We start from the raw sequence: 12,918 nt of genomic DNA on the forward strand, positions 1-12,918 counted from the left end.
CATTTCATGTTGGGTTCAACACTGCTTTTCGCTCTCAGGTCGATGACAGGGTTAGTCTGCAGTGATTCAGTTGTCACAAACATAGTTGCACGCTGACGTAGAGCTTGACACTGGAAGAAAATAGCTTTGCTTCGTGAATTTAAAGATCCTTTAAGGGTAAAGTGACTATAAAGTGTACGATTTTACAAGAGTTGTTAATAAGGTCACCCAACAGCCACTTTTACTGTCTTGAATCGGCCCATTCAGAACTCTGCTCTATTATACGTTGCCGGCGACTTACAGATACACACAAGGTTGTCCTTTGGCTTCGGAGCAACGAACCCCTCAGGTTATGCTGGTACTGAGATCAGGCCACGCTTGTAAAAGAGCCCTTGGCATAACAATTGCATGGTCATTTTTCAATGCAGAGGGTTGAAATTGGGAAAGTGGATAATTCAGCTAAAACCCTGTCCTCCTAAACCTAACCTGCCCAAACCTAGCCGAGTAGTTTTTAGTTAGAAATAGATGCAAAGAGGGAAAATGAAGCAAATCATTGAGTAAAAATGAAGTGAGCCTTTTGGGTGACTCTGACATCCTAGTGCAGATTTTATCACTCTTTAAAAGAGGACCCTTATCTCCCAGTGTCTAATATTTCCACTCCAAGGACACCTTGTGTTTATCTGTTCAGCATCTAACAGAGCAGCAGTATTTGACGCCATGGGATAAGAACCAATGATTTTCTAAAATCAACTTAGCAACAGCACAGCAGTCCTTTAAAATTTGTTACATTAAATAGTAGATCGGAGATGACATTTGCTTCAGATAAACAACCGCTAAACTACTCGTAGGGGTAAATTTCCATAGGTATACGTGCAGACTGAGGGACAGACACGAAAACTGGAAAAAATGTATTCAAATTGAGACATCTGCTCACAGTTCATCTGCAACCTTTGACCAGCAGACGTTGCCAAGTGCAGGTGTGTCTACATTTCTACGAGTGGTCGTAGTGTGTACATGTGTCAGCCGAGCCTGTTCTTACTAGGCCACTGTGTCTGATGGAAGTCGTAGGACCCGGTCATTCAGAGTCCGCTCTTGGCCTCGAGGAATGAAAAAGGATATGTCCTCGTGGTTGCTCCTCCTCTGCATATCTGCTCATTCATCTGGACTGTTCATTAAAGGGTAATTACCTGTAATTAGTGAATTATGTCGCTTTAATGAAGATGTTGAAAGCTGCTGGAGCCAGAAGGGTTGGCCTTAATTCTGAGTGATGTTCAAGATTAGCAGCAGACAGGAATTCAATAGAGGCACGGAGATTAATGAAATGCTAGCATGTTCTTGCCTGTGCCATAGGTGGCTTGTATTATGTTTATATTTCACATTAATTTTCAATTCCAGTGGCATCCACACCTGGCTCTAGAGGGCAAGTACATGTTGCAGACTAATAGGAACAACGATGATGAAGCTGTGTATCTAAGTACGTCTGTGTGTGGTGTCTATGAGAGCAACTGTAATGCTTTGCTCTAATGTGTACTGTGCTGAGTGTATGTGTGTGTGTGTTTGCGTGTGTGTGTGTTCCCTGGCGGCGTGGTGAGTGTTTAATCTGGCCCGGTGGCGTGCCGTTGGCCCGGCTAATCACAGTGTGTCTGTAGGAGTGCGCTGAGCCAGGGGAGCACGCCGTCGCTAACAGCGCCTGACAGACTCATTAGAGAGACCTGGCACTGAGCTCGCAAGGCGCACGCACTCACACACACACACACACACACACACACATTGAAACACTTTGAAACACACACAGTGGGAAAGGCACTCAGGCTCAACTGCACACACATCAGGCTAAATTCACACACTTACACACTTCTTATTCTTCCTTTCTTTTTTTTGATGTTCTTACGCTCTCATTCATATAATTATCCATAGACAAGTGTGTGCTGTCTTTCTTTTACACACACACACACACACACACACACACACGCCCATTCTCAGTGCTCCACGTGTGAGACAAGGCAGGCAGTGACCCCTCGCAGTTGCAGCCCAAACACAAGCAAGAGCTGAGAGGGCATCTGGGAAAAGAGGAGGGAGGGGGAAATGGAGGGTGGGAAAAAAGCGAGAGGAGGCGGAGTAGCCGAGTGAAGAGCAGATAAGGGAAGGGTTGGATGCAGCAGCGTTTTCTGTCATTCATGAGGTTTAGAGAGGCAAGTAACATTTTCAGAGGCTAATTATCTGCATTCAGATTACGTGCATCAAGTGAAAAGAATTTAGCGCTGTGTGAATATAGGCCACATTTATAGCTACTGTAGATCTCCGAAGGGTTAGATGTCTCGCCTCTCTTCTCTTCAGAGTGGGAAAGTTAAAGTAAAAAATATTAATTTTAAGACAGTGGGCAGAATGACATTTGGGGAAGTTTGACAAACTGCTTTGAAAAAAAAATTACTCAAGACTTCCTTCCCTTGCGCGCACAGCGAGGTTAATTGTAGCTCAGCTGCAGCGGAGCCAAGTGGAAACATTAGGTTGAATAACAGGTGAATGCAAAACAGGTCAATACGTGGTCGAGTGTGGGCCTGCCAGCTGTTCCCTCCCTCCGCTGTGCCACCGCACATAGCGACACACATGCATTAACATGTTCATGGTTTGCGCGTAAGAAACGATAGGGAGAAAAGATAAAAATGTAAACAAGCAAAAAAAAAAGCAATCGATGTTTCTGTATTTATCTTTCAAATGAAATCAAGTGAAGCAATTGCAGTAAAGTATTAATACAAATGCAAAGTCGCTGCATTAAAAAGTCATAAAACTGCGATTTTTCTTATTAACAAATAACAAAAACAGACTAAACCCAACAAGAATTCATTCTTCCAGGTCTTTGCTCAAAGTGAAATGCAACTAGATCATCTCTGAGACTTGAAGTCCAAGCTACTGTGCGTGTGTGTGTGTGTGCCGTAATTTTCCACTGGTGGACCATTAGATAAATGCCGCTTTATTCCAGTGTTCGCTCTCTTCCTCTCCACTAAGTTCAGAAACCAAAAGTTGCTCCACATCGAATAAAACCCTGCAGTACGACCCCGACTTCCCCTTCAGTAAAAACAGGGATATAAAGCATAATGTCAACACATTAATGAACTGTGAAAAATGTGCTTATATTTGGAGAAATGCTAAATCATACTTTTGACACCTGATAATTCTGTGAGAGGAATGTCCTTCACGAAAGCAGACCTTAGTGTGTAACAAAAAGCAAAACTCCTGCCTTCTGTCTGTCTCTCTCTCCTGCTTTCTGTATGTGTCAGTTCCTCTCACTTTCTCAGTAGCTGTTATCCTTCACTTTCATACACTGACATCCTTGTCTGGATTTTTAATCTGGCCTAGTAACAGACACGAGTTTTGCTGACAGTCTTGTTTCACCTAAAAGCCAAATAAAACTGTCTTTAATTTTCTCTACCACTCTACCGTATAACGGAGCAAATCTTCTCTCTCTCTCACACGCGCATGCACACACACACACACACACACACACACACACACACACACACACACACACACACACACACACACACACACACACACACACACACACACACACACACACACACACACGCAGAGTCTTCCTCAAGCACAAGGCTATGACATTGAGGGAATGTGATGTGATGTATTGTAGTGAATAATGTATTCTGCAAGGATTGTACAGAGCGCGTGGAGCAGATGGCAGCAGGTTGATCTCGATGTGTGTGTGTGTGAGTGTGTTTAATGATGGCTGTGTGTGTGTGTGTGTGTGTGTGTGTGTGTGTGTGTGCTCAAACAGAATGGGGGAGGAGGAAAAGGGAGGCAGGGAGGGAGAGTGGGGGTTGTTGCATATGTGTGTCTATGTGAGCCTCCTTTGTGAGATAAAACATGCAAATGGTGGATTATTTTAATGCAGTTTTTTTTCTAGAGCCCTGAGCCTTAATCCCTAAAGCAGTTGAAATGAAAATTGTATATGTTTTCTTTCAAACTCTCTCGCTCCCTGCTTTTTTTTTTTTGGTGTTTTTTTTGTTTTTGGACATTTTTTTAATTCCCTAATAGGAATTTACAACTACCAGCTGTCTAGGAACGGGATCCTAGCGCATTAATTTCTCTGGTGTAGTTACAGCCAGAGACTTACAGCTGGATAGCATGGAATTGACTAAAGCTAGTCAGGCCTGACCTGATCTGTTACATAGTGGAAATAACATGGGTGTGATTTTTCTCCGATCGTGCGGTGATAAAAATGTTGAATGCAATAATAGAGCGTAACACGGTTTGTCACTCCACGTGAACTGATGTAAACCATTTATAAACACTTGCGAACACTCACATATACGTACGCCATTGCAACTGGTGTTTTAGATGGTGTCTGCTAGCCTGCTTTTCTGATATGTCGCTGCTAACAGCTAACATGCTTTTTTTAGCATCACCCACACCACAGATGCAAAAACAGAGAAAAGGCCACGAACCTGGTTGTTGCAATTTCTGTGAAAATGTTTTTATCAATTAATCATTGCTATCCGGGGGAAGAGTTTTGCTGAAATATCAAGGCTGAATCAGAGCATACGAGACAGCAAGCAGAAAACAGCTTGACATTCCTGGCTCTTTAATTGCGGGGACAGTGAGCATAATTGAGTAAATGTATTTAAGTATTTGAGTGAGCTGATTCAGGCTCTCTGGGATGGTTGATATTGTACTTAGGAAGAATGTTGCCCAAGGCAATTCATTAGTGGTAAATAATTGAGAGGCTCGGATAGTGCTAAGGTGAAATGCCTGTTATTATTTCATGGAGTTTGTGTTCTTAGGGCTCTTCAGTTTAAGACTATTAAAAATGCACAAGCCTTCCCACAAATTACTCACTCGAAAGATTCACAATGGGTGCTAATGACTAACCATCCATCTTCCATTGTTTTCAAGCTCTGCGGAGCTGTGTCGCCGCATCATTATCAATTCTATTTCTGCTTTTGCTAAAGTTCTTTTATTTCTTAGACGCTGTTTTCTTACTCTTGTGCTTTTCACTCATTTAGTTTCAGGTAATTAAGGCACATCAACTGCAGCAGGATACATGCAGAGACATTTTGTCTCTATCCCTAAATGGTAGCATCCTATAACCAATCAATAGATGGATGAAACTGAGCCATATGAATAGGCTATACTCAGTTTAGACAACTGCAGATTTGAAAAATGAAAAAAATGGCACAATTTCAGTGTTTTAGTGCACCTGCACCTATCTTTAGATGTGGTCGTGTGAATTTCACTCGTGCTCGTATGAACTTGGTGTTCAAGTTGTTCTCTACTGAAAGTTTTTCTGAAACGTTCCTTTGAAGCCGGCTGTTTTTTGGGGTTGTTTTTTTTTACCCCTCTGTGTTATTTGTGTCTGTGCATACTTGAGCACCCATGGACTCTTATCTGGTAAAAATTGTCACCTTTGCGTGTTGGTTTTCTGGTGATGCAACTTAAAGGCCACTGAGGTTTTATTTAACATATTATACACCCACACGTCACCACGTGACAACCAAGAAATGGTTGAGAATCTGAAGGCCTAATCAGTTATTCACAGAACTCTATACTCTTTGCAGTAAGAGAATGATATGTATAGCCTTTGGTTTGTGGTCTGGACACGAAATACAATTGTCCCTTAATAAATCGGCTGTTTTATCTATTTGTATTTTATAGTGTTTAGCAAGTTGGTAAAACTAGTGGTTGAATGTTTCTTTTAGCTATACGAGCAGCGTAACTTTTTATGGGTTATGAATGAAGAAATAAATGCTCTTGACACGCTGGTAGATACTTTCACAGCCAGGAGAGGATGAATCCTCATAATACCAGATATATGTGAGTCCCAGTGCTGCTAAATTTCTCCACTTCTTTTTTTTAAATTTCGCATTATTTTGCAAGTCACAGTGGACCTGTTGCTTCACTTGCTGCCTCCATTCTGCTGTTAGCGTACCTTCGCCTATAGTACAGTAGAAGAACAAGTATCATCAAATTCAGGAATTTTAACAGCGACTTTCTGCCAGATATTTTTAAGCCTCTGATTTCTGATGCATAACGAGTCTTGCATCTTCCCAGTTCTTGATTGCATTAGCTGAGGCCATATTTCTAATGTAAATTACATTAGCTCACGTTCACAGTTGTTCATAACCCAGCTACAGCTGTGAGCTGTGTGCACTGTATGTGAAGAGAGTGTAAACTGCGCTCTTGCCACATGATGTTCCTTTGGTGCACCAAACCTTGTCTCGCTGCCAGCTTTCACTCCTCACTGTCTTGCCGGGGTTTTTGTGTACATGCTTGTCAGCGTGTGAAAGAGAGCAGGGAGGCTGGCATGGGGAGGAGGCGTGTTCGAGGTGGAGGGTATGTCAGCTCATTAACCTCCATTCTTCCCGTAGCACAGCGCTGCATGTCACTGTGTAATTCTCATGTCGTTACTCCTCCCCCTCCACGCGTGCGCGGCGTACGAGAGGAAGAGCAGGGCAACCGGAGAAAGGGAGAAGGAGAGAAAGGTTCACGACAGAGGGCGGGAGGGCTTGACATGTTCCCTTTACAAATGCCCTGCTTGTACCTTGCAATCTAAAGCCCTGCCGTCTCCTTTCCTTCTCTGCTTTTGTCTTCTCTTTCTTTTCTTTTTTCCTGTTCGCTGTCTCTCTCTTTCTCTCTCGCTCTCTCTAACCACAGGCCCGGTACAGTGTGGGTGAGCGAGGCGTTAGGCTCCACACTGCCCCCTCTCCGGCCATCAATCCATCTAGGAAAAGACTACCCACTGCTGTGGTGAGATAGCCAAGCCCCCTTATTTTTTTCACTAGCCGGTTGATTTGGAAAAGTGTACCTCAAGGTACTATCCTGGGCCCTGGTCAATTCTGGAGGCTTCATGCTGAGATGAAATTGCTCTCCGTATTTATGTCGAGCTCCCTATAAGAACCTTCACATAAATGTTTTATACACAAATGTGTGAACACATCATCTATATCATTTATAGTGTCTCTATTCAAAGGCAACCGTTTTACTGGAATTTACAAATCATGTCAGGAGTTTCTTAATTACGGTATGTGTGAAAACATGAAGAAGGTGCGAAATACGCCTCTGTAGTTGTTATGATCAGGTCACATGGTGATGTGCTATGTTATGATCAGGTTGCATCCAGGGAGACAAATTAACTCTGAATAAAGTACCTTTGACATGTTTAGAGTTTAACTTTACTTTTTATTTAAAGATCTCATGAGGCTCTTTATAACAAAAACTGTCTTTTAGACAGAATATACCAAAGTTCTTTTGAACAGACCTTGTTTTTTTTAATGCATAGCTTCATTTCATATGAAATGTTATCTGTTTACTTAACTCTGAGCTAATAATTGATTGACCTGTTAGATATTGTTGCTGATAATCAATATTACTTCCCTATCTAGTCAAGTCAACGTGTTGTGTGTTAACCCATCTATGTTGCGTTGCTAGTGCTATTCTAATAGGTTGTTTGAAAGCGAAAACAACACGACCTCGTTATCAGGTGTTCTCTTTGTTTATTTGTTTTTTCTGCTAAATGCTTAAATCTGTGGCAACCACCATGAAAATAGATTGGTGCCTTTCCTACGCTTGTAATGATTTATTTTAGTCACTGACTGAACAGTCAAACTTTAGACTTTTTTTTTTCTCCCTTTGCTCTTTATACTTCATTCTGTGCAGAGGCAAGAGAACAGTAGATCGCAATGAGATAACCAATTATATGCTAGAGGAAACCAGACTTTTTTTTTCCTGCAGCAGTTATCTGATGTTGTGGTGAGCAGAAGCAAAGGGCTGGGGTAATGTGACATTCACTCTGCCCTTTATCTTCTCTCATCACTGTTTACCCCAGTCAGTTAAAAGTGGCTTGTGCTCTGCATCCTCTCCTGCTGCCAGAGAAACCTCACTGACAAAGACTCACCTAGTGACATGCACATACTGTACGGACACGCATACTGTGCACACACACATGCACAAACGTGCAAATACACATTCACACCACCACAGACAGCGAATGTCAGGTAGTCTGGTGGGATAACTACTTTCCTCTTGTTGTTAAGTATAGCAGTACAGTACTACAGCACCTGCTAGCTGCTAGTTGCATGTGATGCTGTTGTGCTTGATGCTAGGAAGGTGTTTCCCAGGACTGGTTAGCCGACAGGCCGTTGAAGGCTACCACAGCAAGCTGAGGGAGGCCGTGTGGGTGGCACCTTGGTCTGACATTTGAATTCTTCTGTTATACCTCTGCACATGCGCTTGCACGTGGCTCGTTTCATGACTGTGACCTCTTTTGCACTCTGATACATATACTGAACAGACAGACAGATACTAATCAAGGTTCATACAGGGGGTGGAAATCCTTGAAAAGGATAGATGTTTAACGTGTTGTTTTAAGGTTATTTTTCTCAAAACTGGTTGGAACCGCAGTTGAACTGCTTGCATAAGAAATGTATGAATACTGACCGCGTACTTTTCTAGGTAGAGAAATCATATAAATAACTCGTGAGAGCCTAAATAATTTTGTCTTTCAGCTAAAATGAAGTCTGCTGGAGTTGGAACTGCCACTCCGAGTCTGAGCATGTTGTTGCAGTTTGATCTGCCAGTCTTTTTCATGTTTACCCTCTGATGGAGCATTTAGTGGGACATGACAACGTGCTGGAAGTCTTCTGTTTTAATGAGCCTTAGGTCAAAAAACAACTACTAAACATCATGGTTGAAATAAGGACCACATTTTTGAGTAGCTCCTGTAAAGTCTGCTAAAAAAATGTTTCTTTTGTTTGTTTGTTTTTTACAGGAGAGACCGCTAGCTTCTTCAGCAACTGAAAAGGATAGCAAACATTAGTTAGCCAGGTAGTTGACTTGCTAACTGCTTGACTTGTTGTACACTCGCCGTCCCCCGACTGATAATACAGCTGTGGTTTACATACACTCATCATCAGGACAAACGTCCTGGTAATTTTTGGCTTTTAATGAGTTCTTGATTATTTCTAACTGTTCCTTTGATTGTACAGTACAGAATAATTGTGGACAGTATACATCTTTATTGACTATAAATTAGATTTTTTTCTAAACCACAGAGGGTTAATGTACACATATAGCCCCCATACTATATGGTTAAATCTTCCCAAGGCTCCAAATCAACCCTGTTGAAGATTTGTAGACTGGGTCTGTGACAGGAAACCAACTAATTTAAATGAACTCTGCCAAGAAGAGCGGTCGAATTTCCAGTCAGAATTATGACAGAAGCTTGTTGATGTATACCAAAAGCATACGGTCGAGGTACAACTTGCTAAGAGACATTTGAGCAAATATTAGTAGGGGTGTATGTATGTATGTGAGCCTGCATGTGTACTTTTGATCTTGTAAAATTAAGAGAAAATCCAGAAGGAATTTTTATGTCATGCATGTCATTAAAGACATGTACTGTACAATCATACCGTTCTAGAAAAAGAATAGTTCAAAGACATCATTCAAAGCCCAAACTTGCCATGACACTCATGCTCGCAATGAGTGTATGCAAACCACAACTGTGCACAAACAAACCATACGTTGACATATCTTTGACACAGTACAAACATGCTTCCTCGAACAAGGTGGTCCTTTGACCTAATGCTTGTGGGTTTGTTTATACAGAAAATCAGTTGGCTTTTGAGCTACAAACTTGCACCAAAGGACATAGTAAACAATAATACTCATGTAGACTGGGAAGTGAAATGATGCTGAGTGGGTACTAAGACCCAGAAAGTGCCTGGACAGTTGATTAAAAGAAGGATGGAGCCATGCTTTCATGATCACACCAAATTCTGTTCAGTTTCCCGTTCTTAGGTGACCATGTGGTCGTCTGCTGCTGTAGGCCATCTGCTTCAAAGTTCAGTAGGTTTCTGAAATACTCAGACCATGCCACGTTCAAAGTCACTTAAATCACCTTTCATCCCAATTCTGATGCTCAGTTTGAACTTCAACTGGTCATTTTGACCACATCTACCTGACTAAATGCTTTGAGTTGCTGCCGTGTGATCGGCTGATAGGATATTTGTGTTAATGAGCAGCTGAACAGGTGTGGTGGCTGAGTGTATGTAGCAACATTATCTCTATTTTGTTCTTCCTTGACTCCTGGAGGAAAGATTTTCTCTGAAAGAAAACACCACAGATGAGAGGCGTGAGAGAGAATGAGCAGAAAACCAAAACAATAAGTTGAAAGAAAAAAAAAAAGCTTTTTCTGAGAACTGACGCGTTCTCAGATAAGCGTGAACTAAAATGAAATTTTCCACTTAAAAGCAGTGACACACTCATGATGGATACCTTTTGGCCAGGACGGATCAGCTGCATAGGTGTAGATCTCGCTGATTCCGTGACACTGAAACTCTGCGGCTGGTGCACAGAGAGAGAGAGACGCAGAGGCTGGGGTGTTAGCACGAACGTATGGTAACGTAGGATATACCGAAGAGAACGCTGAATCATGGTTAACCTCATTTCCCATACAGTAAGGATGAGTTAGCTTTCTCTAACAGTGAGCATAAGCTGAATAGCTGAATGCACAATGGTAATTAGACGTAACCTATTTGTCGTTCTAACCTTAAAAAAAAAACTACTTTATAGTTTTGCTAACGCTGTGAAACATTAAAAAAAAGCATTTGCAATGACCCTAATGAGATAACCAGATAAATTAAGCTTCCTGTATGTATAAAATGAGTAAAACATCTTAAAAATAGGAAATTCCCCAGTGCTCATTATAGGCTTTTTTAAGATACAACAGTGGAAATGCAAGCACGAGGTACTGTAAGCTTCTATTTGACACAGCATGGTTATCTTATGTTTGGTTTTGCCTTGTGTACCTGCATTTGGAACAAAAAAAATGATCTTATCTGACTTTTGAAAACAGAAAACAGGAAAAAAAAGAAGCAAAACATAAAATTTCATTACATTCTCGAAATCTGTCAACCTGATATTTCCATTAAAAGGTGTGAACTACGTTATCATCGCCGTTGAGATTTTTATCGTGCCGTAAACTCACCAAGTCACAGCGAACCCAAGTTCAGGGTGGAAACAAAACCTTATTTAGCATCAACCGACCTGTCTCCCCACCCCACCCCACCCTCCCCACACCCCTTCCTCCCCGCGCAGTCTCAATCTCCCTTCCCACCTCTCACCACCTTTGCTGCTAACTGTTATTTCTGTTTTGTGGTTGCTCCAGTGCAACTGCAGAGTAGATGAATGGGAGCTTTGTGTGTGTCTGTGTGCGCGTGTGTGTGTTTGTACGTGTGCGAGTGCTTAAGTTGCTTCTGGTGGGAAGAGTTCATTGTTTTTCACTAGCACATGTTGTTTGACTAGTTATGAGTTGATGGATTGCTTAATCAGTAACAATAAAGCCAAATATTTCTTAAACGGCAGCCGTGGGAGAGGTAAGCAAATATGTCTTGTGATGCTCCTGAAACTCTCCTTTGAGGAATGCAACACTAGAACAATTCGTGCTCTCCAGTCCTATAAACAAATACTATGTAAGATGGCACCAAGCCAGATATAACTCCAACAAAAATTCCATCAAAATCAGCTGAGATATACAAGAAGCTGCTCCGTGTGATGTGTCAATATCTGACCATGCTCTGTGTGGTCCACTGACCGGAGCACAGTGTGTTCAGATAAACATAGCCTGAGCTTTGCATATGAAAATGAACCATGCAGGTGATAAAGGTGAGGGTACATAAGATGCGTGGCGTTGTGGATGTGACCCTAGTGCTGCTGCAGCTCACTCTGCACATGCACGTGTGGGTGTAGTGTGTTTAGTGTGTGTGTCTGTGTGCGCAGGATCAAACTCTCACACCCAGGAAGAGGCCCTGTTTCCCTTATCTAACGACAACAGAGCATGTGTCGCCATGGCCACAGGCTGTGCTTTTTATGGGCTTTGTGTGTGTCTTTGTGTGTGTGTGTGTGTGTGTGTGTGTGTGTGTGTGTGTGTGTGTGTGTGTGTGTGTGTGTGTGTGTGTGTGTGTGTGTGTGTGTGTGCCATGTTCATTGTTTGCCTATGTTCATTGTTTGCTTGGGGCGTGGCGCAACACCAGAATTGTTACTATAGTGTCTTTTCTCTTCGCTGTTTCTCTCTCCTCCTCCTATGTAACTCTGAAAATCTACAGCACTTTATTTCTTTCTTTCTGTCTTTCTTTCCTCTGCATCTGTTTCCCTCTACTTTTTTAGTCTTTCTGTCTGTCATCCTTTGTGGCTTTGAACCAGCACTGACAAGTCGGGCAACATCAAATCCAGAGCCACATTGTCTCAGGTTCAGGTTCCTACGGCTTAATTGAACAGAGGACTGGTGAGAGAGAGGGAGAGGGAGAGAGAGAGAGGAAGAGAGAGAGAGAGAGGGGGAGAGAGAGGGGGGGAGAGGGATGTAAAAAAGAAATAAAGAGAAGAGGGGGAAGATGAGGAAGAAGGGTGCTCAAACAGGCATACATATTGCATGAGCCCTCACCACCACCACCACCACACCCCTTTCTTCACAGAATAGCTGTGTACTGTTCTGGGCTTATTAATTCCGCTCGGTGAGAGAATTATTTTTAGAGACTTGGTGTACTGGCAAAGGCTTTTAAAGTCACAAATATTACATATTCTGCTTATAGATTCTCTTTTATTAACTGGAAAAGTAAAAAAAAAACGAAAAGTTGTTTCGGGTTCTTTAACATGATAATGTATGGAGAGGGTTCTAATACTTATTTTTTGAATGCTTTTACATACATTACAAAGGTCTGTAGGGTGTTGATTGCATAAAAGTGCAAAATTGCAGCAGATATCTGATTGTATCTGCGGCCACTGGCATTGTACTGTGATATTTAATAAGGCGGTAAACCCCAGTGGGGGTAATGTTCTATGATAATGCAGTTCTGCTGTCATAATGAAAGAAATAATAGGGAAATCTCTCATGTTTGTCTATACTGTATAATTGGTTTGTCGTTATCTATA

The 12,918-nt window shown here is 42.0% G+C and overlaps 1 protein-coding gene and 1 long non-coding RNA gene across 6 annotated transcripts in view; one reads left to right on the forward strand and one right to left on the reverse strand.

Annotated features, from left to right (window-relative positions):
* Window positions 1–12,918, forward strand: part of LOC116309790 (TOX high mobility group box family member 2-like) — an 81,734-nt gene that overhangs the window by 23,255 nt on the left and 45,561 nt on the right. For 2 of the 5 annotated variants that reach the window (XM_039605003.1, XM_039605004.1), the window contains exon 2: window positions 6,646–6,738. The exons of 2 other annotated variants lie outside the window; for them this stretch is intronic. In XM_039605003.1, the coding sequence (XP_039460937.1) occupies window positions 6,646–6,738 (93 nt within the window). Of the gene's footprint in view, window positions 1–6,379; window positions 6,474–6,645; window positions 6,739–12,918 lie in introns of those variants that run through there. One more of the 5 variants, XM_031726493.2, reaches the window with a different exon arrangement.
* On the reverse strand, window positions 8,658–11,037 carry LOC120435416. Its single transcript, XR_005609713.1, has 3 exons — window positions 10,979–11,037; window positions 10,267–10,335; window positions 8,658–10,095 (listed from the first exon to the last, which is right to left on the reverse strand). It is a non-coding gene; the product is annotated as an uncharacterized LOC120435416 (long non-coding RNA).

The sequence above is a fragment of the Oreochromis aureus genome, linkage group 20, assembly GCF_013358895.1.
Source record: "Oreochromis aureus strain Israel breed Guangdong linkage group 20, ZZ_aureus, whole genome shotgun sequence".
NCBI classification, from domain to species: Eukaryota; Metazoa; Chordata; class Actinopteri; order Cichliformes; family Cichlidae; genus Oreochromis; species Oreochromis aureus.